General features: G+C 43.6%; 1 protein-coding gene across 1 annotated transcript in view; it reads left to right on the forward strand.

Annotated features, from left to right (window-relative positions):
* The first annotated feature begins 5613 nt into the window (after window positions 1-5613).
* SELP (selectin P) overlaps window positions 5614-25064 on the forward strand; it is a 29948-nt gene continuing 10497 nt past the window's right edge. Inside the window, 11 exon segments of the mRNA XM_060078653.1 lie at window positions 5614-5643; window positions 6478-6568; window positions 8265-8651; window positions 11870-11977; window positions 12449-12634; window positions 13153-13338; window positions 13954-14025; window positions 14028-14138; window positions 15632-15817; window positions 18399-18584; window positions 22104-22289. Coding sequence (XP_059934636.1) covers window positions 5614-5643; window positions 6478-6568; window positions 8265-8651; window positions 11870-11977; window positions 12449-12634; window positions 13153-13338; window positions 13954-14025; window positions 14028-14138; window positions 15632-15817; window positions 18399-18584; window positions 22104-22289 — 1729 coding nt within the window.

The following is a 25064-nucleotide window of genomic DNA, read 5'->3' on the forward strand; positions in this document are numbered from 1 at the left end:
ATGTTACTCTCTCACTTCATCCCAGCTTCCCCGTCACCCTGCTCCATCAAGTCTGTTCTCTACATCTGCGTCTTTATTCCTGCCCTGCCACTAGGTTCATCAGTACCGCTTTTTAAAATTCCATATATATGCGTTAGCATACAGTATTTGTTTTTCTCTTTGACTGACTTACTTCACTCTGTCTGACAGTCTCTAGGTCCATCCACCTCACTACAAATAACTCAATTTCATTCATTTTTCTGGCTGAAGTAATATTCCATTGTATATATGTGCCACATCTTCTTTATCCATTCATCTGTTGATAGATATGTAGGTTGGTTCCATGTCCTGGCTGTTGTAAATAGTGCTGTAATGAACATTGTGGTACATATACCTTTTTGAATGATGGTTTTCTCAGGGTATATGACCAGTAGTGAGATTACTGGGTCATATGGTAGTTCTATTTGTAGTTTAAGGAACCTCCATACTGTTCTCCATACTGGCTGTATCAATTTACATTCCCACCAACAGTGCAGGAGGGTTCCCTTTTCTCCACACCCTCTCCAGCATTTATCGTTTGTAGATTTTTTGATGATAGCCATTCTGACCAGTGTGAGGTGATACCCCATTGTGGTTTTGATTTGCATTTCTCTAATGATTAGTGATGTTGAGCATCTTTTCGTGCATTTGTTGGCCATCTGTATGTTTTCTTTGGAGAAATGTCTATTTAGGTCTTCTGCCCATTTTTGGATTGGGTTGTTTGTTTTCGTGATATTGAGCTGCATGAGCTGCTTGTACATTTTGGAGATTAATCCTTTGTCCATTGTTTCATTTGCAAATATTTTCTCCCATTCAGAGGGTTGTCTTTTGGTCTTGTTTGTGGTTTCCTTTGCTGTGTAAAAGCTTTTAATTAGGTCCCATTTGTTTATTTTTGTTGTTATTTCCATTACTCTAGGAGGTGGGTCAAAAAGGATCTTGCTGTGATTTATGTCATGAAGTGTTCTGCCTATGTTTTCCTCTAAGAGATTGATAGTGTCTGGCCTTACATTTAGGTCTTTAATCAATTTTGAGTATATTTTTGTGTATGGTGTTAGGGTATGTTCTAATTTCATTCTTTTACATGTAGCTGTCCATTTTTTCCAGCACCACTTATCGAAGAGGCTGTCTTTTCTCTACTGTATATTCTTGCCTCCTTTGTCAAAGATAAGGTGGTGACCAAATGTGCGTGGGTTTATCTCTGGGCTTTCTATCTTGTTCCATTGACCTATATTTCTGTTTTTGTGCCAGTAGCACCCCTTAGGGGTGGGCGGGGCCTAGGCTCAGGACCCATGCAGCCAGAAAAGGCCCTGGGGGCAGGGCCTAAGCAGGGCGAGTTCAAGCACGGGGCGGGGCCTCTGCTTAGGACCTGTGCGGAAGGGGAGAGACAGCACTGGGAGTGTGGAGTTGCCCAGTTTGGCGGCAAGGTCCTGGGTGAGGGCGTGTGGGTGGGGTTTAGGCCCAGCACCTTGGAGGGCGTCTCAGAAGGGGTCTCCAAGTGTAGAGGTAGGGCCCTGGGTGGGGGGTGTAGGTGCGGGTCTTGGGCTCTGCGGGAGGCTCCGAGGACAGAGGATTAGGCCTTGGAGCCCAACAGGCTCCCCGTGCCTAAGCGGACAGGGAAAGCGCTAGCTGTGTTCCCTTCTGTCCCTCCGCGCCCCTCCCCCACCATCTCCCCCAGGGTCTCCCCCATCGCCGCTGGACCCCTAACCATGGGTGGGTCCCGCTGGGTGTAGGAACTCCTCCCCTCCCCCTGTCACCCCTCAGGGGTCCGGGTCCCGGAGATCCGGCCTTTACTTTTGCTCCCCCTTCCCTCCCTCCCACTCCCTCAGGCCCCGCGCGGCTGGAGGGGGCCTTGGTGGGCAGAGGATCAGGCCCGGGACCTCAGCAGGCTCCCGGGGCCCAAGTGGGCAGGGGAAAACTGGCCATGCTCCCCTTTGATCCTCTGCCCTCCCAATGGTCCCCCAATTTCCCCCTTTAGGTGTGGGATCCCTTCCCCTCCCCCAGCCGCCCCTCAGGGGCACGAGTCCTGTCCCGCCCCCCTTCTCCTCCCCCCTCACTCCCCGCAATGCGCCATGTCCTACCCGGTTGCTGGGGGTTCCTCCCGTCCCCTTAGGTGTCCGTGGTCCCACACCGGTGCCTGGTAGGTGCCCTAGTTGTGCAGAGATGCGAATTCCACATCCTCATAGTATGCCATCTTGACTCCGCCCCCGTCCCACAATCGCCTTTCTATGGTACCATTCCTGCCAACTTTATAAGCCACCCAGAATGCTGGCAGCCATGGGATTCCTACTGGCATTTACTACCTCTTTCTATGCAAAGGTCGAGGGAGAAACACTTCTGGTTCCTTCTAGTTTGTCTCTGCCTCTCTCTTCACCCTGCAATCACTTTTAGTTATTTGAAAAGTAAAATTAAAGATTACCACGGTGCAAAGCAGCCTTCATGAAGGTTTACACAGGCACAGGATGTTATTCTAATGACCCCATCTCAGACTCCTTCCCAGTGACTTCCAGTTTGAAGCAGGTTGCCAAAGAACATTAAAGTGAAAATTAGCAGAGCACATGGGCTGCTCCTCCTAGAGAGGCATTTCCTGGTGTTTCAACACTTAACTTGTTCAGTAACAAACACCAGGACAGAGTCCTTAACTGTTCACCAATGTAGACCCCTGTCCTAAAGATGACAGTGAGAGCAGGGACAGATGTGAAAAGGCTTACCCACCCCAAGCAAGTTTCAGAGGGAAATTATTACTCGAATGAAGATGTTTAAGCATCATTCATCCTCCACACCCACACACAAAACCCTTGTCAGTTGCCAATGAGTCAAGGTGCTGCTTTACAGTTAACAGAGATTTGAACTTGGAGTCCATGAACCTTCTGAAATTGTCTAAAAAGTTGCAAGTCTGCAATTTTTTAAAAAAGAATCCTGACTATGGGTTTTATCAGACTTTCAAAGGAGTACACGAGTTCTGTGAAAATAAGAATCACTGTCTTAACCCAACATACATTCTGGTACGGAAGCTTCGGCAAATCATCTAAATTCGCTGAGTCTCAGTGATAGGCAGTGATGGTGGTCCCATCTTGAGCATCCATGGTCCAAAAGACCCACTGAAGAATGCTGGAGAAATGCCTAATTGATCTGGAGTTATCTTTACGGTTTCCTACAGCTCTCAAACATTCTATGAGAGGTGATCCTTGGTATTTGATTTTAAAAAACAGGAAAGTATGGTCAGATTAAAGCAGGGGACACACAATGACTTGCATTTTCCTTTCTTAGCTATTATGTCTTGATCAGAAGCACTTACCAGTCCTCTAAAACCTTAAAATGTTCAAAACTAGCACTCTGTTTCTCTCTATATATATTTTGTTTAAACCAAACCATACTGAAAAGTTTAAACAAACAAGTTAAAACATAAAACAGCTCTGTTGGGACAGTGGGAGGAGTTGGGAATGGAGATAGGGAATAGGAGCCTCACCTGGTCACTGTCCCAACACACTTCCTTGAGCTGGTCCCAAAGCCAGAGAAACCCCTAGAAATACTCTCTACAGGAAGAAAACCACTTTCTAAGGGCACAGGGAGAGCACCACTAGATTAAAAACACTGCGATCCTCCTCCAATCTACCCAAGAAGAAACGCAGTAGAGTTTCAAAGGCAAATATTGAGGTCCCCTTCATTAGGCTACACTACTGTCCTCTTCACCAGCAATAGTTTTGCTTCTGTGCCTCCAAAAAAATTCTGAAAAACTAAATAACCTCTTGAACCTTTCTAAGTGGAGAGCTAAAATTTTTCATCATAAGTTTTTAAATAAAAGATGGAATTTCCAGTACATTATAAAGATTGGCCTTTTACAGTAAATAAATATAACATCATTCCCTAGGATTTATCCAATGGAATAAAATACCATAGTGATCTGATAACACTTATCACTTAAAAAAAACATAAACTAGTTTCTAATAATAGGGAATTTTATATTATTCATTTTCTCTTCTTTAATACCTATTTCTATTTCACTTCCTCTACAGAATTTAAATCTAATTCATTTTTAAGGTTAAAGTATTTTATTGATCACTATATCATACTTCTTTACACAAATAAAAACATAATTAAGTTGAAATGTAAAAGATGCAATTTTCTGAAACCATACATCTCTGCTAAATTTTTCACCTTTTTGATTGAGTTAGCTTGACAATTACTTTTAGTACACAATTAAATAAAATAGCATAAACATACTACAAATTTTGATAAGTAATTGAAACTTCCCTATTTAAAATGCTGTTGAAGATGCATCTCTACATGAGAAGAGGGGCTTTTTCCCTATTCATGTAACCTTGTATGAATATTATTTATTGATACAATCAAACAAGTTCAGCATCAATTCTATTCCTAAATTTCATTTTTTGAGGATTTTTAAGCATTAAGGACTTTTATTCATATGACTAAGTAAATGGAAATGGAAGCTTATTATAGCAATGTCTCTCAATTCTTTGAATTCCTTCCAAATTTCATGTCCCAAGTTACATAGTGATGTATTATCAACATTTAGTCAATGGTCTAGCATCTGACAACTTAAGTGGGTCTTCATCAAAGCTGATGAAAAGAGAGAAATGGAAACCACTGGACTTGAAACAGACTTGTTACACTATCATTTGAAGCATTCAAGTTGTCAAGATCTAAACCAATATTTTGGATGGTCTCTGTTTGGCACACCCACTGATGTTTTTCACATACAGAGGCAAGGCCTAATGATAAATAAGAGTCAAGTTATAAAAGGTATGATTTCTTTTATAAAATGGGAGAAGGACACATTTGTAGGCAGATTGGTTTTAGGAAACTGCACATGTTGGAGTTGAGAACCTGAACACAGATTTACTTAAATCCTCCTTGTCTGTGTACCCCTTGGGAAGCCAGGCTCATTCTGGTTTAAAGATTTCTGCTGTAGAACCTGGCATGGTACTCTTTGGGTACTGAATAGAAATATGGTACTAATAATAGCTGGTGATATAATACAATCCACAGAGAACTCCATGGGATTAAGTTTCCACTAAGGGATTATCACCATACTTCCTGTGCAAATAAACAGCACCATAAATCGTAACATTATGATACTCCCAGTGTTTGAGGCCAGAGGCCTCAACTGCAGAGGCCGGTTGATCAGTGTCCTAGTTCATAAGAACACAAAATGTGCCTGCTTATTAAAGCCAATATTCAGAAACTCCTAGATGGAAAAGTGCCAGGCTTCTTATACAAAGATAACGCCACTATCTGGGAGACTTGCACTGATCTGTGTTGTATCCACCTCACTGTCTGGTCTGGCTGTAGTCAACAGTGTATATGCACTGTGCACGTGCACACACACACTACCACCACCCACCCTCCCCATACAGCCTACATCATCCATCTCTGGAGCCCAGCTGTGGCAATTGAGAATTTCTATATGGGAAGGGTTTGGGGTAGCAATCTGGCTGGAAGAGCAATAAAGCTTCAGTTGCAAAGCAAACGCACAATTTTTATGTTGGTGGTTATATTGGGGTAGCTCTGGATGAGTACAGATGCAGCAGCTAGGCTTGGTCATGTCACATATTCTCTCATTGACAACAACGCAGCATGGATTTGAAAGCCTGGAGGTTTACAAAAGTAAAAAAGTAAAGTGGAAAAAGCTCTTGTTTCAAAGTCAGGCTCTGCTTCTGTCCTTTTGAATGTTACTTTAGACTCTTCAACCTTCAGTATTTTCATGTGTAACATGAGGGTGTTGGATGAACATTTACAGAACTTATTTGTCTAAAAACACTTTAAAAATGTTAATAGATTTGATGAAATCCCAACAGAAGGGAGCTCATGAGAAATCATACTTGCTATAGATCCAAGGGGAATAAGTTTATTATTCATATATTAATAAAATTAAATATATATGTATATATACATGTATACATTAAGCATTGGATAATATTATAGATATATGCTGAAATGATAAAGCAAGAAAAGAAAACATAGATCAATAATACAGGATAGACGACATAGCACAGCACAATTAGTTGATGCTCTGTACATACAAGTATAGGTCAGACAACCGTACGGATCATGGAGTTTCTGTGTGACTTCTTAGCACTCTTGGGTATGGCATACCAGTTCTTAAAGGGAGATTATTGCATAATAATAATGACAGTGTTTATTTACATAAATATTACAAACTATGTCAGAAAAGCAAATACTAGTGGCACAAAGTAGTTCCTCAATAAATATTTGTGGAATGAATGTAGAAATGAATTTTGTCCTGAGCCTTGATGCAGTGTCCAACTGGGGTAGGACTCAACCAGAGCAGTGAGAAATAAAAAGGGAGCAGAAGGCTTGAGCCACCCCCTAATGGAAACAGGCAGGATTGTAACTCAATACCATGGATATTAACCAGAAGTTTTTGGCCACAGTGATTGCACATGGATACTAAAAGGAAGTTTTCTTTTCTTATTACAGGCCAGCTGCCTAAAAGCCATCTGGAACTGGAGATTTCAGAGAGTGGTCTTCAGAACCACCCAACTCTTTTGCTTCAGTGCCCTGATCTCTGGTAAAGTTTATGCTAACCCTTCACCTGGCCCTCAGTGGTTAGGGTAACTTCAAGTGGGAGAAGTTAAGGATGGCAGCCGGTTGTTATGAGGTATTAGAAAACAGTTCAAGCCCAGATTCCTGGAGGAAAAATGTACCCGACACCATCCTATTGGTAGAAAAGGCTTCAGGAAGAACGTAAACAGATATACCCAGGGCCAACGTATCCATTAGACTCAATAGACACAGGCCCACGTTACGTTTAGGGACCCATAAAAATGCCTTAATTTCTTTAAAAATCATTTCCTTCTAGGCCCCCACCAATGTTTTAGTGTATAATACTAATATGTTCATCTTTATACCAATGCAGTTATAAAATACAGTGTTTAATATTTTATTATCGAGGAAGGGAACTCCAAAGGCAAAACTGCCTAGAGTCCATGCAAGCCAGTATGCAGCCCTGGTGACATCAGAATAAAGTCTTCAGGCAAAAAAATGCCACAGAGGTGCCTGTGAGGGAGGGACCAACGGAAACGACCCTCTTGTGGGCAGCAAAGAAGAAGGTTGAATAGGAACGAGACTTTATAAACAGGAAATAGAGCCATTTCCAGGTTTGATTGCTTACATTGTACACCTCTTCACATGGGAACTGGCCTCTTCTGGCTGGGGTGAGCTCCCACCTGCTAGGATAACAATACCTCGCACCATAGTGCCCTTTATACCTTTAAGGGGCACATTCTTTATTTCACTTGAGTTCACAAACATCTCTTTAAAAGGCCTGTTTTAAGCCCTATTTTAACAAGTGAGTAAGCAGAGATGGAGGAAGTAGAGTAATTTATCAAAGGGAAACAGCCCAGAGCAGTGGGATGAGTGTAAGATTGCAAACCGGCAGGGACAATGAGCCTCTGCCACAAACCTGTTGTGTTTCACCCAACAAGTATGCAGCGAATGCCTGTTAAGTGCCAGGCTCTGTGCTTGGTGTTAAGAATCCAGAGGTAAAAGGAGACCACCATCAGGATTCAAAATCTAGCACTTGCGACCCATGTCATATAGACAGATGCTGCAATACCTGGCAGTAAGGGAGATGGAGACAGAGAAGGGTGCAGTGGGAGCTGAATACCAAGCCCACCTGGAGAAGTCAGGAAAGTAAGGGAGGAAAGTTACCATGCCAAAGTGGGCAGGGCAGCCAGAAGAGCAGCAAGAGCACGTGCAAAGGCATGGAAGTGGGACTTAACGTTTTGCTAAAAAAGTAAATATGGTGGGTGATGAGGCTGGACCAGCAGGTAGGTGCCAGATCATAAAGCATCTTACTTTCCCTGTGAAGAGGTAGCACCTGGAGATATGAGGCAGCCATTGAGACATTTTACATGTCATTTACTTTTGGCTTGGGCAAATTATGTAATGTCTCCCCCATTTATAAAAGGAGAAGATTAGATGACCTCTACGGTCCCTTCCAACTCTGGTATCTTATGATTCCAGCTCTTGAATACCAAGGATCCTCAGAAGAGGACATTTTCTTATTCCGACTTAATGTATACTTTCAAGTAAAAGATGGAAACCACTCTTTTTCCTTAAAACAACTAGATGAGACATAAAAAGGTCATGTTTTTGGTGTTTGTCTTCTAGTCAAACTCATCTGACTACACAGAAGTGTACTTATGCTCACAATCTCCTTCTCATTAGGGGTGCTAACCTGACCCACACTTTCCTTTACTTAGAGCTAATTAACCAGAAAGAAGTGGCAGCGTGGACCTATCACTACAGCAACAAATCATATTCATGGAATTATTCCCGGGCGTTCTGCCAGAAGTACTACACGGATTTAGTAGCTATCCAGAATAAAAATGAGATTGCTTACCTCAATGAGGCCATACCTTACTACAGTTCTTACTACTGGATTGGGATCCGAAAGATCAACAATCAATGGACCTGGGTGGGAACCAAAAAGACTCTCACCAAGGAGGCTGAGAACTGGGCTGACAACGAGCCCAACAACAAGAAGAACAACCAGGACTGCGTGGAGATCTACATCAAGAGTTTGTCAGCCCCCGGCAAGTGGAATGATGAGCCCTGTGGGAAAAAAAAGCGGGCACTGTGCTATACAGGTAGGGCCTTCTCTGCTCTGAAATCTGACTGTTTATAAAAAATGCCTTCCCTGGTTCATTAATATAGCCCCCGAGTCAATAACCTTGAGTCTCAAAGTCAGGGACATGAAAACAAAGAGTAAACTGTCAATCAATCAGCATTATTGAGCACCTTGAAGTTCAGGGTTAGAGAAAACTGGCCTTTTGAAGCCAGAAGGAAATTTTAATATCATCTGGTCCACCCTTCTAATTTATAATTGATGAAATAGATGCTCAGGAGATTTGTCTCCTAAAATTTATGTCCAGAGCTTTTTTGTACCACTGTGCCCTAGAATAAGAGACTGTGTAAGTTGAGAGGGAACTTGGCCTTGCCTCTAGGAGATACAGTTGTAACGAATACCTATCGAACCATCAGTATGTTCCCGGCATTACTATTAGTTCATGTGTCGTTAGTCTATTTAGTATTAGTTGCATTTAGTCCTCATGAGAACCTCATCAATCAGCTCCTTCTACTGCCCTCATTTTGCTGATGAGGGAAAGGTTCAGAGCTGTTCAAGAACCTGCCCAAGATTCTAAGCTCCTTGATGATGGAGCCAGTTTCAAATTCATGTTTACTCCAAAGGTGGTATTTTTAGCCACATATGCAACCACACTCTTTGCTCAACATTCTCAGGAGGCAATTTGAGAACATGACCAAGGATGACAGTGCTTTACAGATTCCCTTCAACAGCAACGTATCTCCAGGTCCATTGGGCTTCGGTAGGGGATGAGGGGTGAGGAAAGGGAAGAGGTAACTGAAGGTGAGATCCTGTGAGTATATTTGATTCTCCACTCTCCAGATTCCAGAGTAAGCAGACCTGCGTGAAAGCTTGGTCTTCCTGTGGTCAGGCACCTCGTGCCAGAACTGATTCCATCTTTCTGATGTGGCTTCCCATCCAGAGGAGCCCACCTTGCCCTGGGTAGCATACAAACACTGTAGCTAGGGAGAGTATGGATTGCCCTGGACAAGAGAGTCCTGAATACTCTGAAGCTTCTTCTTCAATAAATCATCTTACAGATGCCACACTCTGCTATATATGTTCTAAATTTGTTAGATTATAAACACCTCCCCTCAGAAGCCCTCAACAACAATGGAACAGAATACAGAGTATAGAGTATTCCCTGTACTTTCTCCCTCTCCTCATACAGCCTCCTAGCTGAGGGGAAACATATCCATACACACATTGTCATGTAGTCAGATCTCGTTTTACAAATAACTTATTATCATATTTAATAAATAAAATAATGACCTGTTCTTTATAGGCCAGGACAGACATTACCAGAGTGTTAGCTCATCCTACTGCTCTCTTAGTCAGCTCCCTACCCTTCCTGGGCTGTGCCTCCCTACAACTGTCCTGATCAGATTATCTTGGCTGCCACGAGAGGTTCCAATATGCCACTGCTTCCCCTCCCCACTCAAACTTCAGCCTCCATATCTGCAAGATAGTCTTCCTCAATAAAGTTTGCAAGGAAGAAAAGAGATTGCAAATTACTGGCATGAATGATAATGAACAAGGCCACCCCTCTAGGCTGCAACAATGGCAGGCATCACTAATTGGTACAATTTCACCGTAACACAGTTGGCTTCCACCTCCACTAATACAATACTCTAGGCATGGATTGCCATTTTGCTGTCCAAGATGTAAAGAATGTAGGGAACGATCAGTTCTCTGTGGGAGATAGATGAGAAATAGATAGGTACACTACACTGCAACTAAAAAACTAAGCTGGAATAATTCCCTAAATGTCAGGATTTTGTAGACCTCAGAACAAGGTGTCAAGGAAAAAAAAAAGATTGATTCATTGAATCACCATTTTGTTCTTTCCTGGAGATCCAAGAAATAGATAAGTTATTAACCTGAAATGGAATAGAATACAGAACATTGGCTGTTTTTCCATTCCTAGAGATCTGAGATCCTGAGGAAGCTACAGTCAGAACAAAATTTTTATTCTCCGAGAGCATAGGGCAGGCAGGTATTACTATAAGGCACTGGTGGGTCAAGGTGAATAGGGTGGAAGACATGGACCAAACTTCTATTTAGGAGCTCCTGTTGCTTCCTGCATCTTCTCTTTACCTGGAACCCTTCCCAGTGGTTCAGTGCAGCTTCACCAAACTCACTGGCTGCCATCAGAACTTCCTGCTGTAGAACACTGCATGGCTTATAGAGCTACAGCATCTCAGGGTTAAGAGGGAATATAGAGACCAAATAGCACAACCCGCTATGTGACATATGGATTTCCTCTTGTGATAGACCCCAATGTAGACCAATGGTTGGCTGGGCTTAGGTAACACCACCAGAAAAGAGTCCAGCCACAGACCTTGCTCCCAGCTGTGACCTCATCAATAAAAACACTCTCAGTGCTTTCATGGTATCAATTCTAATACTAATCTACCACCAAGGGCATAGTACATACACCCTCAACAAGTCTCTTACAGGAAAGAAATTCTGCCCCTCCTCTGTGCTGTCACCCAAGTGGCATAGACTTAGTGAGGAGGGCCTGGCAGGCCAGTCATCTCTGTACCATCTAAATCTGGCATATTTAGACTTGTGACACAGTTCCCCATAAGGTCATTTGTCCTTGACCATGAGTAGGTCTTAAACATCTCATTCAGCTGCTCATTCAGCCACCTCCGCCACGTGGTGTCAGGCATAGACTTAGACCAAAGATGGAAGAAATCTGGCCCTAACAGTGGGCAGGTTGGGCTCAAAGAAGTAACTTGCCTGAGGTCACATAATATTAGGGAGTGGAGCATGGATTCTGACTATGTATGCAGGACCCCGGCCACCCCTGGTTCCTAACCTCCATGCTGTGATATTTATCATAGGAGTTTCCATAAAAATACAACTCTATGAACGCTCTTAGTTAAAAGCCACAACTATTTTGTACCACACAGAGGAGTTTCACTGTCTACACATGTATTGGTGGCTCCATTTGTCCCTCTGTGTCCACACATGGCAACCCCTCTTCAGGCAACACTAAACGCAGCCTAAAATAGAAGCCAGGGAATGCTCCAGCAGGCTCCCACAGTGTCCTTCACAGGGAACAAGCTGGCTCTCCAGGGGGTGCTGTGGTTTTTCTGTTGTCTGGCTAGATCAAGCTTACCCAAGTGGGACTAAGTCTGTGACTTGGAATGAGTCCAGCTTTTCTTCACACCTCCTTGGAACGCCCATGATTCTGACCCTTCTGTACCCATGCAGCCTCCTGCCAGGATATGTCCTGCAGCAAGCAAGGAGAGTGCATTGAGACCATCGGAAACTACACCTGCTCCTGTTACCCTGGATTCTATGGACCAGAATGTGAATATGGTGAGGCCACTATTTTGTTGAGAGTATCGTGGTCATTGGTCTTGTGCTAGAGGCGATGCCAGGAAGAAAATCATGTTGGAGTTGCTCCCGTGAGTAAAGGCTAGTCCCAGGGCCTCTCTCTACCATCTGTCAGTCTGCCTCACTCGAGTTGTCAGAGACACACACTCTGGGTTAAAACACTTTATTCTTAGAGAGAGCATTTCCTCCCCAAATCTCCAAAGGTAAAGGGGAAATGAAAAGGCAGTAAAACAAAGAGAACTCTTTCAGGCTAATTTTGCTTGTTGGGAATAAAAACCAGTGAAAGAATGATTATTTCCCAAGATGCAACCAATACAAAGCTAAAGATGAACAGGTTGGGTTAGAAGTCCAGGGAGATTGGTTTGGGTGGGTTATACAAACAGCTCAGTTTTTAGCAAACCTGACATTGTCTTTCCACCCGCAAAGAAAGAAATCAATATTTCGTCCCCACAGTCACAGAGTGCAGCGAATTTGACCTCCCTCAGCACATGCTCATGAACTGCAGTCACCCTCTGGGAAACTTCCCTTTCAACACACAGTGCAGCTTCCACTGCGCTGAAGGGTACACACTGAATGGACCCAGTGAGCTGGAATGTTTGGCTTCTGGAATCTGGACGAATACGCCCCCACAGTGTGTAGGTACGTAGACCCAGTGCTTCCCATCTTCACTCACAACTAGAATTTCAGAGGGGAGAACAAGCTTCCCCCATTTCAAAGACAAGGGAAATGATGAGGATCTACATTAGATGGGAAATTCTGCTGATGACTATTACCCGTCAACCCGAGTAACACTAATTTTAACTTTCATGATTTTGTATCTGTGGAGTGAGGTAGTCAGTTTAGCTCTTGATTCTCAGGCAAAAGCAATACAAAAGGGTCCTTCTCCCTTCATTAATTGCAAAGTGAACAGAGTACCATAATGATTTAGGGGTTGGGTATTATTAATTTGATAATTTTACCTTGCTTCTTTAAAAAGTAAACAACAAAAGGATGCTTGGATCTTTCCAAACAGCTATTGAAAGTACCATTTAATCACCAAAGTTCATCACCTGCCTGACACTTTGGGAAGATGCAGACAGCTGTTGCGGCATCTCAAGGCTTCCAAGGTGCTAGGCATAATCTAAGGTCTCATGCCATTGTTCTGTGGTTGTTTCTAGCTGTCCAGTGCCCACCCCTGAAGTCTCCTGAGCAAGGAAGCATGACCTGTTTCCACTCTGCAAAAGCATTCCAGCACCAGTCCAGCTGCAGCTTCAGCTGCGAAGAGGGATTTGCATTAGTTGGGCCAAAGGTGGTGCAGTGCACAGCCTCGGGGGTGTGGACAGCCCCAGCTCCAGTGTGTCAAGGTGAGTTTCAGGCAGTTGGGGATGTATAATGTCCACTGCACCTGGTTCTTGATGGGAGCACAGATGAAACTGGCTAGCTTATGGAGAAACTGGCCTGAATCACCACAACTTGACTCTCCTTTTACCTACCACTCAGCTAGATTGTGTTCATCTGGGATAGGAAAAGAGTGTCAGGCTCTAGAAAAAAAAAAAAAAGATGCTGATTTTACTACTTATTTAAAACAACATTTAAAAGTCCTCCTTTCCCCAAAACTCACTGTCCTCAAGCAATTTCAGAACGACCTCATTCATAAATTTCACGTAAGAGGGAAAGGGTAGCATCTACATCTGTAAGTAGACACTAGAAGACCTACCAGGACAGGTTTATAGCAGTAAAGGGAATAAAGGACATTAGAAAAAGCTTGAAGGAGTCTTTTATTTTAAAGAGGTTTAGGTCCCCCTGAAGCCTGGTACTACATACAAGTCTGGACAAACATCACTAGGGTCTCCTGAACCTTACAGATTCCTAGCGCCACCTGGATTTCCAGAGGTGGATTCACCATTGCTCTCTAGCTGTGGGCATGGTTTTTCTCCTTCCTCAGTACCTTTCTCTCTGTCCTTGGTTGTTCTCTCCAGCTACGCAGTGTCAGCTCCCGGAAGCCCCTAGCAAAGGAACCCTGGACTGTGTCCATCCCCTCACTGCCTTTGCAATGGCTCCAGCTACAAATTTGAATGTGAACCTGACCATCGAGTGAGGGGCTGGGACACACTCTGCTGCACTGGCCCTGGCTGGGGGACTGCACCCTTGCCAGCCTTCGAGGGTAGGATTTTTCATTAGCAGCCCCCAGTGCACCAGGAAGGAGTCACAGCACAGTGGAAAGATCAAGGGCTCTTAACATCAGGGTGACCTCCTCCAGGCTCTGGCACTGAAACAGGTTGTTCAGCATCTGGGAGGCATGGTTTTCTCCTCCATGAAATGAGCTACGAATTGCAAGGAGCTTCAATGAAGTATATTAAAAGTATACAATTAAATAGCTTGTATAACGTACCTCGCAGAGAGCCTTTGTCTCTGCCTCTTTTTTCCCTCCCTGCCTCATTGGTGTATAGAAGCTGTGGGTCAGTGTCCTTCCTACACTTCAGATGGAGTCAGAACAGTGGCTATTAGGACACAGAGAGAGATTGCTCATCATAGCCCTCAGTGGTAGCCTTTGACAAAGGATCAAAGGAACACTGCATTGAAAAAGAGGGTGTGACACAATTCTAGGCAGTTAGCTAATACCACAAAACTGAATGCTGTGTAATTGCCTCACACCTTCATCTTCTAAAGCAAAAATGGGGACTAGGATGGGGGAAATTAAATGTTGGGTTAGGGAATTCCCGGGAGACCTGGATTATAAACCCAGCTCTACTACTCTCTACATGTAAGACCTTAGGGATGTCACTTAAAATTTCTGAACCTCACTTTTCTCATCTGCCAAGTAAGAAAGAAACACTAGAGGGTCTTTGGTTCTTAAATGCCCTGATTCTGTAAAAAAGAGAGCTCTAAGGTCACAGTGTACAGGTAGTCTTTATACTCTGATAAACTCCAGGAGTATCCTGGAGATGAAATGCTTTGTCAAGGAAGAGCAGGAGGAAGCCAGTCTTTATCAGAGATGAGGTCACTCGGGGCTTAATTGTGCTCAGGAACCGACCTTGGGCTGCACTCACTTGGCAATTGCAGTCTGATTAGGATGACATCCTGAGTTCAAGAGACAAGGCTCTTTCAGGATCATTTAATAGTGCTCGGTATTAGAGTGCCAACAATAAGCTATGTTGTTCCAGCCTTTTCCTTAAAAGTCCAGCCTGCTCTATATCTCCTCCTTCCAGATCCAATTTCACAGATATTGCCAGTAAATATTTAAAGAGCACCTTCAATGTCCAAAACACTGCCAGGCTCTGGGAATACAGCTCTGGATGAATGACACCAGCCTCAAGGAGACTGTGGTCTAAGGGGCAGAATTACAATAATGCATGAACAGCTCAAGAACAGGGAGCACACTGGAAGAGCTTCTAGCCCGAGCTGGGGTGGGCAGGGAAGGCTTCTTAAGGAAAGTGAAGTCTAAGCTGAGACTTGAAGGGCAGGTGAGTGATCCAGGTAAAGAGGGACATGGCAAGGTATTCCCGGCACATACCTCTTTTCGACAAAGGAGGATTTAGGGCTCTGCATATACTGACAGTGTGGGTCGAAAAGATGGGGCATCTCTCAAGGGGCTCTTCTGAGAAAGAATTGAGCCTTTCTACTGCCCAGTATCAGACAATCACTTTTTCCATTTAGCCATTGCCTGTGAGCCTCTGGAGAGTCCTGTCCACGGAACCATGGATTGCTCCCTGTCTTCGAGAGCGTTTCAGTACAACAGCAACTGTAGCTTTCACTGTGCTAAGGGTTTCACACTGAGAGGAGCTGACACAGTTCGATGTGCTGATCTGGGACAGTGGACAGCGCCAGCCCCAGTCTGTCAAGGTACTGTGATAGCATAACGTTGCTTCCCTGCCTCTCAGCTTATGAAAGGCATCAGCATGTGCATTTAGCTCTATCATTCATTTATTGTTCAAACATTCACTAAGACTCTGTTATGTGCCAGGCCCTTTGTGTGGGCACTCGGGATGAAGTGGTGAGTGAGGGCAGTCTTAGGCATGTGTTCATTACAGTATCCTGAAACGCAAGGCGAGGGCTGCATGGACTGACATGGATGTCGTGAGTTGGCATGAAGGGGGGGGGGGCTGGGAGGAAAGAATTATGCATGAGGAACAGCATGGAACAGTGGAAGGGTAATGACAAGACATTTAGTCCAGTTCTGTCATTTCCTGGCAACAAGCTTTTGGTCTCTCTGAAACTCAGTGTCACCTGCAAAATAAGAGTACTGTTATCTCCGTTACCCACCTCACTAGTGGTTGTGGATTAATGAGTGTAAATGCAAGCTTGAAAATGCTACGAGGGACTTCCCTTGTGGCACAGTGGTTAAGAGTCCATCTGCCAATGCAGGGCACAGGTTCCATTTCTGGTCCTGGAAGATCTCACATGCCACAGAGTAACTAAGTCTGTGAGCCACAACTACTGAGCCTGAGCACCACAACTACTGAAGCCTGGGCGCCTAGAGCCCGTGCTCCACAACAAAGAGTAGCCCCCGCTCGTTGCAACTAGAGAAAGCCTGTGCACAGCAACGAAGGCCCAACGCAGCCAAAAATAAATAAAATAAAATAAATAAATTTATTTAAAAAAACTGCTATGAGCTTTACAAATGTAGGTAAAATAATGATCATAACATTACCTTGTAAATCATATGTCTCTGATCTGATTTTACAAAGTGATCTCCTTTAACAGTTCATGTTCTCAATATTTTGTTCTTGAAGAACTGAGGCATGGGGAAGTCACAAAGATTATTTTTTTTACAAGAGGTACCCCACACAGAATTTATGTCCCAGAAATGAAAATATTGGCACTTCATGTGAGATCCCAAGCAATTTATGTGAACCCTTGGGTCTAAGTATACTTGATTTTAAAATGAGGCAGTGGTTTGAAAGTCGGGTCTTGAAGAGAGATGGATATGCCCACGTTCATAGCAGCATTTTTCATAACAGTTAAAATGTGGAAGCAACCCAAGTGTCCATCATAGACGAATGGATAAGAAAAATGTGGTATATCCATACATACAATGGAGTATTATTCAGCCTTAAAAAGGAAGGAAATTCTGACATATGCTACAACATGGATGAATCTCAAGGACGTTATGCTGAGTATAGTAAGCCAATCACAAAAAGACAAGTACTGAATGATTCCACATATAGGAGGTACTTAGAGAAGTCAGAATCACTGAGACAGAAAGTGGAATGGTTGTTGCTGGGGCCTAGAGGAGGAATAGGTAGTTGCTGTTAAATGTTCTGAAGATGGATGGTGGTGATAGTTGCACAAAAATATGAATGTACTTAATCCCACTGCAATGTACACTTAGAAATGGTTAAGTGGTAAAAGATAAGTTTTATGCTATGCTATGTGTATTTTACTACACTTAAAAAATTGGAAAAAAAAGTGAGGCAGTAGAGGAATAGATCATCAAACAACATGATGGTGAGGCTTAGCGAGGGGAGTGGGATGTACGGGGAATGTACTGTCTGAGAGACAAAGACACAGAGAGCCCTTTGACATGCTTAAAAGGAGAGGGTCTTAAGGGGTCACTGGAGACATTCTTGTCTCCAGTCAGGTCAATGTCTAATCATCCAAAAGAGAGAATTGACCATTCTCTTAAGCATCTAGATATGTGGTTTCAATAACTCCCCTGGTAGGCCTTCCTAGCATTTTCCACTCTGACATTCAAGGTCTGCATCTGATGCATAGCTATAATGATTTTAAGACTATTGCTACTACTGCTGCTGCTACTACTACTATTAGTAATAATAATAATAGATAATATTTATTGAGCATTTTAGTCGAACTCCATGAGGCAGTTAAAACTATTGCTCCCCTTTTAAAGATGAGAAAAGACTTAATATATATAGAATACATGTGTTCTCTCCATTCATGGCCATCTGCATTATATGATTGAGATCATGGTGTGTATATAATTTTTATCCTGCTTTTTCACTTGACGTTGTGCATTGAGATACCTCCCATATCTTTCCAAGGTGAAATATATCACATTCCCTTCATGGATCCACGATAGTTAATTTTTGGCCTCTAATTAGTGGCATTTATGTTCATTTTCAATATTTTCCTCTCACAAATAATATCATGATCAAAATTCTCTGAACTGATGTTTGATATGAATCTTGTTACATACTTAGCATAGATTCTTGGGTCCAAAAGTGCGATATTTTTAAAACTATGAATACATATTGCCAAATGATTAATGATGGCTCAATATTTCCTCATAAAGTCCTTCATTTGGCATTGGGATTACATGACACTTTTCTCGTCCTCCAGGTTAAACGTGCCCAATTCAGAAATCCCTCTTGTTGGCACTAGAAAGAGTTAAGGGGTGGAAATCAATGAGTACTTGTTTATTACTTTCCTCACTCCCTTACTTTCTCACTTCCTCACTCCTTAGCGCTGCAGTGCCAGTATCTGCCAGCCTCAAACAAGGCCCAGGTGAACTGCTCCCATCCCTTTGGCGCCTTTAGGTACCAGTCGACCTGCAGCTTCACCTGTGATGAAGGCTTTCTCCTGGTGGGAGCAAGTGTGCTGCAATGCTTGGATACGGGGAACTGGAATGCTCCTTTTCCAGAATGCCAAGGTAAAATGAATTATTTCCAGTGTCTTGGAAATAAACTGTAGGCTTATTTTACAAAGCTGTATTTTAAAGGTGGTAACTGTCTAGGGGACAGAAACTTGAAATGGACTGGAAAATGAATAAACACTGTCATCACGTAACCCAGGGATCCAAAATGCAAATGCCTTCAGGGGCTAGGCAGGTACCACAAGCGACAGGATGTCTGGCAACAGGAAGGTGGCAGGGGGGTATGGTGGTGGCCTGGTGCCAGCTCTGTCCTGGGGCCTTTCCCAGGGCATGAAGGCTCCTATCATGAACCAGGTGGACTGTTCTCACTTGGCTGAAGACAGTATCTGGAAAGAAGGCCAGAGGGAAGAACTAGCCTCAAGATGGTTGTTCCAAGACTGATCTGGCACTTTGCTCCTAGGAACCACGGAGTCAATGGTGGAATGGGGGATAACTCCCGGGTTTAATAGTGGAATGGGAGGGGCAGAATTTACAGGTGCCTGGCTGCAAACATCCTCCAAGATCTGTGTTAAGACTGGAGAAATCCACTTAGGATAAAGTGAAGACTGATGAAAAGAGGAAGAAACTAAATCTGTACATGCAAGGTCAACAGGATTCTCAGAAGAAAAAAAGTATATATATGTTCAGCATAAGCATATTAGTCTGCATTACACTTGATATAAAGTAAAGGCAGTTATTGTACGGAATAGAACTGGTTCTAATCATCTGTGTTTAGGAACTGAAGGACAGATGTACGCTTTTTATACTCCTCATTCCTTTTTCTACTCAGTGTATCCAATTATTTACTTATATTTATGGCAAATACTGCTTTTTGTTTTGTTTTGTTTTGTTTTTGTGGCACGCGGGCCTCTCACTGTTGTGGCCTCTCCCGTTGCGGAGCACAGGCTCTGGACGCGCAGGCTAAGCGGCCATGGATCACGGGCCCAGCCCCTCCGCAGCATGTGTGATCTTCCCGGACCAGGGCACAAACCCGTGTCCCCTGCATCGGCAGGCGGACTCTCAACCACTGCGCCTCCAGGGAAGCCCAATACTGCTTTTAAACAATAAAATTTTTATTTATAAAAGCTACAGAAAAATAAGGAAATATAGAAACAAAAAAATCCTCTTAAATACCTCCCCCAAATACCCAACCCTAAAACAGACACTGGTTATGTTTCTCCATTCTTGTATGAATTCTTCCAATATTTTCCCACTTTTTCCTCCATATGATTTTATGATTAGTATTTTTTATATATATACAATTTTAATAATAAAATTAGGTAGGTAAAATACTAGCCAATTCTGCATTGTTTGCCTTTGCTTTTCACTTCGTACCCACTTCCAACATGAGTGAAAGCAGGCAGAAACATGTTTTTAATAAAAAGGAAACCACTTGCTATTTCAGGTCCCACACAAGCACACACATGCACACACACATACTCACTACTGTTAAGTTAGGTCAACAGTGAGTGAATGAATGAACAAACGAACGAACAAAGAGGCTGACCAACTCAATAGAACTACATATCCTTTAGCCCCAGGCACAAGAGAGTATGGCAAGCCACAGGGGCTAGGGATGGGCACACCTTCTGAGCTGGGTCTGCAGAGACCAAGGTGAGGCTTGTGACCTTGGCTCTTCAGCTGTCACCTGGGCTACACTGAAGGCTGGATATGCTACAAAGTCCACACAGCTTTGGGGAAGAGCTTTGGGGAAGAACACCCCCTGAGGGGGGTGTTACAATGCTTAGCACCCTTCCAAACAACCCTGGGCTGTTCAGGGCACAGATTGCAGTTCATTGCCCCACACTGGCCCACCTGTGGGTGTTTCACAGCAAGGAGGCTCACACTCACCATGGCTTCCTGTGACCTTCCACTTCCCTTCCGCTTTTAGTTCTGTTTACTCTGACTGAACTTTCTCCTCTTGTTGCTGGGCGAGCATCAAGTGAAATACCCAAATGTGGTCTGCACAGGAAGGTACCACGAGGCTTGCACTCACAAGCTGTTGTAATGCTCTTGAGAGGGTGTTCTCAATTTCCCTTTCCAAGGTCCCCCTTGCCCCTGTATCCCCACCCGAGCTATCAGAAGGCAAGGCCACAAAAGAGCTGCAAACTGACTCATGGTACCAACACCCTCCCAATTTGTCCTTACAGTTTATAGGCTTCTTGACTTGCCTACTCTCCCTTACCCACCACTCCCACACTGAATACAGAAAGACTTTTCAAGTGGCAGAAAATAACTAGGCCTTTCGACAAAGGGATGAGATTGGGGGTTGGGGGTGAAATGTAGCTGGAAAGGAGAAGGGAGGAAGGGAAGAGAGAGAAAGAGAAACAGAAAATGCTCTCAAGACCTCAAGCAGTTCAAATCAGTGGAAATGGCCCTATGTTCATCCACTCCACCACTGTCTCTGGTCTAAAGCCATACACTACCCAATCAGGCCAAACAGTGAAGAAGAAACACCCTAAACCATGTGTTCTCTTAGCCTTCATTTTTTAATGCCAATATGTTTAATCTGAGTTTTATTTCACTAATTGGCTGAGGGATATCTTGGCAGCCATTAACATTTGCATACAGAGTGTTTTCACTTTTTAGCCTTGTAAAAATCCTGAGAGCTATTTAATGCTATTCTCCACATTTTAAAGGTGAACATATTGAGGCTCAGAGGGGTTAAGTGACTTACCAAAAGTCACAGAGCATGATCTCCAACCAAATCAAGTCCTCCAGCACCACAAACTCCACATGGATAAGCTGTGGCAAAGAACCATGAGACCTTATTTACTGTTTTTTGTAGGTGAACAAGTAGTGTCATCTGGGGCTGGTCATTGTAGGATGAGACTGGTGGGAAGAGCATCTGCAGATGGCCAGTTACATTATGTGCCTACTTTGTGTCATGATTGTTAAAATATTTTTATATTTAATTTTTGCCTATGATTTAGTTAACTTATTATTTTATATAACTGAGGATCCCTGCAAGGCAAGGATTGTTTTATCTCCCATTTCATAGATGAAGCAACTGAGATTCAGAAAGCTTATTGTCCAGAGATACATTGCTAGTAAGTAACAGAGGCAGGCGTTGGACCCAGATTCTTTCCACCACTTGGTTGGGGGAAGGAACTTCTGGAAGGGGAAAAAGTATTTTACTCCATTTCCCTATTTCAAATCACTTGTCATTGTTTTATGGCAAGGTGATTAGGTCTATCTCTGAAGAAGGTATCAAGGAAGCAGCCAGTCCTTCTCCTGTCCAGGAGCAACTAACATGAGCTGCATCACTATCTTTCCCAACAAAGCACCAGCTCCCTTTTAAATCACCTCTAAAGCTCTTTGGGGGTGAGCATTTCAGGATACCAATCCACTGTCAACTGCTGCTATTTCACATGTACAAGACTTCTACCTGGTGACAAAGCACCATGAAATTCAAACAATCATTTCTAACCCCATGCTGCCCTGGTATGTTAAGGACACACACACACACACACACTGACTTAAGTTGCTGTGTTCTAAAACAACCTCCTCTCTCCTCCTTGGCCACGCCCACGGTAGCCGTTACCTGCGCACCTCTCCCGAACCCTCAGAATGGAACAAAGACCTGTGTCCAGCCTCTTGGAGATTCCAGTTATAAGACCACATGCCAGTTCACCTGTGATGAGGGATTCTCTTTATCTGGACCAGAAAGATTGGACTGTACTCCATCTGGACACTGGACAGATTCCCCACCAACATGCGACGGTAGGACCATGGGTCTATCCTCTCTTACAGCTTCTCAAGTAACAGTATAGAATGGAGGATCATCAGGAATTCATGTAAACCTGTTCTTAAGCTAAAGGAAGCTTTCTCCACAAAGCATAACCATCTAGACCAAAAGCTTTTCTCTCTCTCTCTCTGAATATTCTTTTTAAAAAAAATTTATTTATTTATTTGCTGCATTGGGTTTTTATTGCTGCGCACGGGCATTCTTTAGTCATGGCGAATGGGGGCTACTGTTCGTTGTGGTGTGCGGGCTTCTCATTGCAGTGGCTTCTCTTGTTGCAGAGCGTGGGCTCTAGGTGCACGGGCTTTAGTAGTTGTGGCTCACGGGCTCTAGAGCTCAGACAGTAGTTGTGGCACATGGGCTTAGTTGCTCTGCAGCATGTGGGATCTTCCCAGACCAGGGCTTGAACCCATGTCCCCTACATTGGCACGTGGATTCTTAACCACCGTGCCACCAGGGAAGTCTTCTCTGAATAGTCTTATAATAATAACTTTAAACATTTCATAGTTTTTTTTTTTTTTTTTTTGCGGTATGCGGGCCTCTCACTGTTGTGGCCTCCCCCGTTGCGGAGCACAGGCTCCGGACGCGCAGGCTCCGGATGCGCAGGCTCAGCGGCCATGGCTCACGGGCCCAGCCGCTCCGCGGCATATGGGATCCTCCCAGACCGGGGCACGAACCCGTATCCCCTGCATCGGCAGGCGGACTCTCAACCACTTGCGCCACCAGGGAGGCCCTAAACATTTCATAGTTTTATAATGTGCTTTAATGTCACTGTGACATTTGATGTTTATTACAATTCTAAAATAATGAGGACAGGCAGTATTGTCTCTATTTTACAGATGAGAAAATAGAGGCTCGGAGATTATGTAACTTGTCGAAATTCACACTATTAGTAAGTGATGAAGTTCAGCTATGTTACTGGGACTTTTACTTCATTATAAAGAATTTTTCTACTACACTCTTACTCATTCATTCCCACATCCACCTTCGCTGAGCACTACTAAGCCCCAGACACTGAGCTTACTCAGGGATGGATGTGATTTCAACCCAACCCCTCAAGGATGTCACAGTTTATCTATTTGTGTATGTTTCTCCTTGCTCAACTTCTATATGGATTATGAGCTCCTTGAGGGCAGGAACTGTGCCGCATTCACCTTTGTATTTCCTGCAGCAACTAGACAGAAAAAAAAGTAGGTGTGTGACAAGTATCTGTTGAATTGAAGCTTATCATTTACTGGTTAAATTTATTCAAGCTCAAGCCCTATTGACAATGAATTAGTAGATTCTCAAAGGCAAGGGCCAGATCTTATCTGTCTTTGATTCTCCCGAAACATCTGACTGACACCTACCTAGTATATAGTATGCTCTAAAATAGAAGTGTATGAATTGATTAATTTATAGCTCATGTTTACTTTCAAAAGTTGCCATTGGGGCTTCCCTGGTGGCTCAGTGGTTGGGAGTCCGCCTGCCGATGCAGGGGACACGGGTTCATGCCCCGGTCCGGGAAGATCCCACATGCCGCGGAGCGGCTGGGTCCCTGAGCCATGGCCGCTGAGCCTGCGCGTCCGGAGCCTGTGCTCCGCAACGGGAGAGGCCACAACAGTGAGAGGCCCGCGTACGGCAAAAAAAAAAAAAAAAAAAGTTGCCATTGTTCTATTGTTCTGTGTACTATACCAGCAGTAATAGCTAATTTTTATTGCTTGTGTAAATAACTACCAGCTATTTCATATGCATTTTTTGCATTCAATCCACACAACAATCCTCAGCATGGTTATCACTCTCCCCGTTTTAAAGATGAGGAAATGGAAGATAAATAGCTGGCAAAGATCTAATAGATAGGAAGTAAGGAGTTAGGATTCAAACCCAGGTCTAGCCTGATTACCGGGCCAGAGCTTTTACCACTACACTACACTACACTGCCACACAGTGGCAGGTTTCTAAATCCCGGGTCAGTCACTTGTAAATTTACTCTTTTCCACTGCTCTTGTCTAGTTGCCGAAATGAGTGATCAAATGAGACAATATGTTGATAGAAATCTATTAGTGAAAAGAGCTAAATACGTATTCCTTCTCGTGGAATGAGCACTAGATTAATATCCAAAGACCTGTATTGCTCTTCCATGGAGTCATGGACCATGTAAATCATGTCACACCCTTGATTTTCTCGATTCCAAAAGGAGAGGAGTGAGCAAGATCAACTCTGAGGTCTCCGTATGCTAACACATATAAATGGAATCTAAAAAAAAAGTGGTTCTAATGAACCGAGGGACAGGACCGGAATAAAGCCTCAGACGTACAGAAGGGACTTGTGGACACGGCGGGGAGGGGAAGCTGTGATGAGGTGAGAGAGTGGCATGGACATAGATACACTACCAAATGTAAAATAGATAGCTAGTGGGAAGCAGCCGCATAGCACAGGGAGATCAGCTCGGTGCTTTGTGTCCACTTAGAGGGGTGGGATAGGGAGGGTGGGAGGGAGACGCAAGAGGGAGAGGGTATGGGGATATATGTACACAAACAGCTTATTCACTTTGTATAGCAGAAACTAACACAACATTTTAAAGCAATTATACTCCAATAATGATGTAAAAAAACAACAACAACAACTCTGAGGTCTCTTCCCTGGACACGAATTCTGTAGACTAAAGGACAAAATGCTATCACCTGCTGTTAAAAAGATATACTACAAGCCACCGGAGGAATCTAGAACATTTATGACTGATATCATTAAGGCTTCATCACTTATTTCTCAAT

This window comes from Mesoplodon densirostris, chromosome 2, assembly GCF_025265405.1.
Source record: "Mesoplodon densirostris isolate mMesDen1 chromosome 2, mMesDen1 primary haplotype, whole genome shotgun sequence".
Classification (NCBI taxonomy): Eukaryota; Metazoa; Chordata; class Mammalia; order Artiodactyla; family Ziphiidae; genus Mesoplodon; species Mesoplodon densirostris.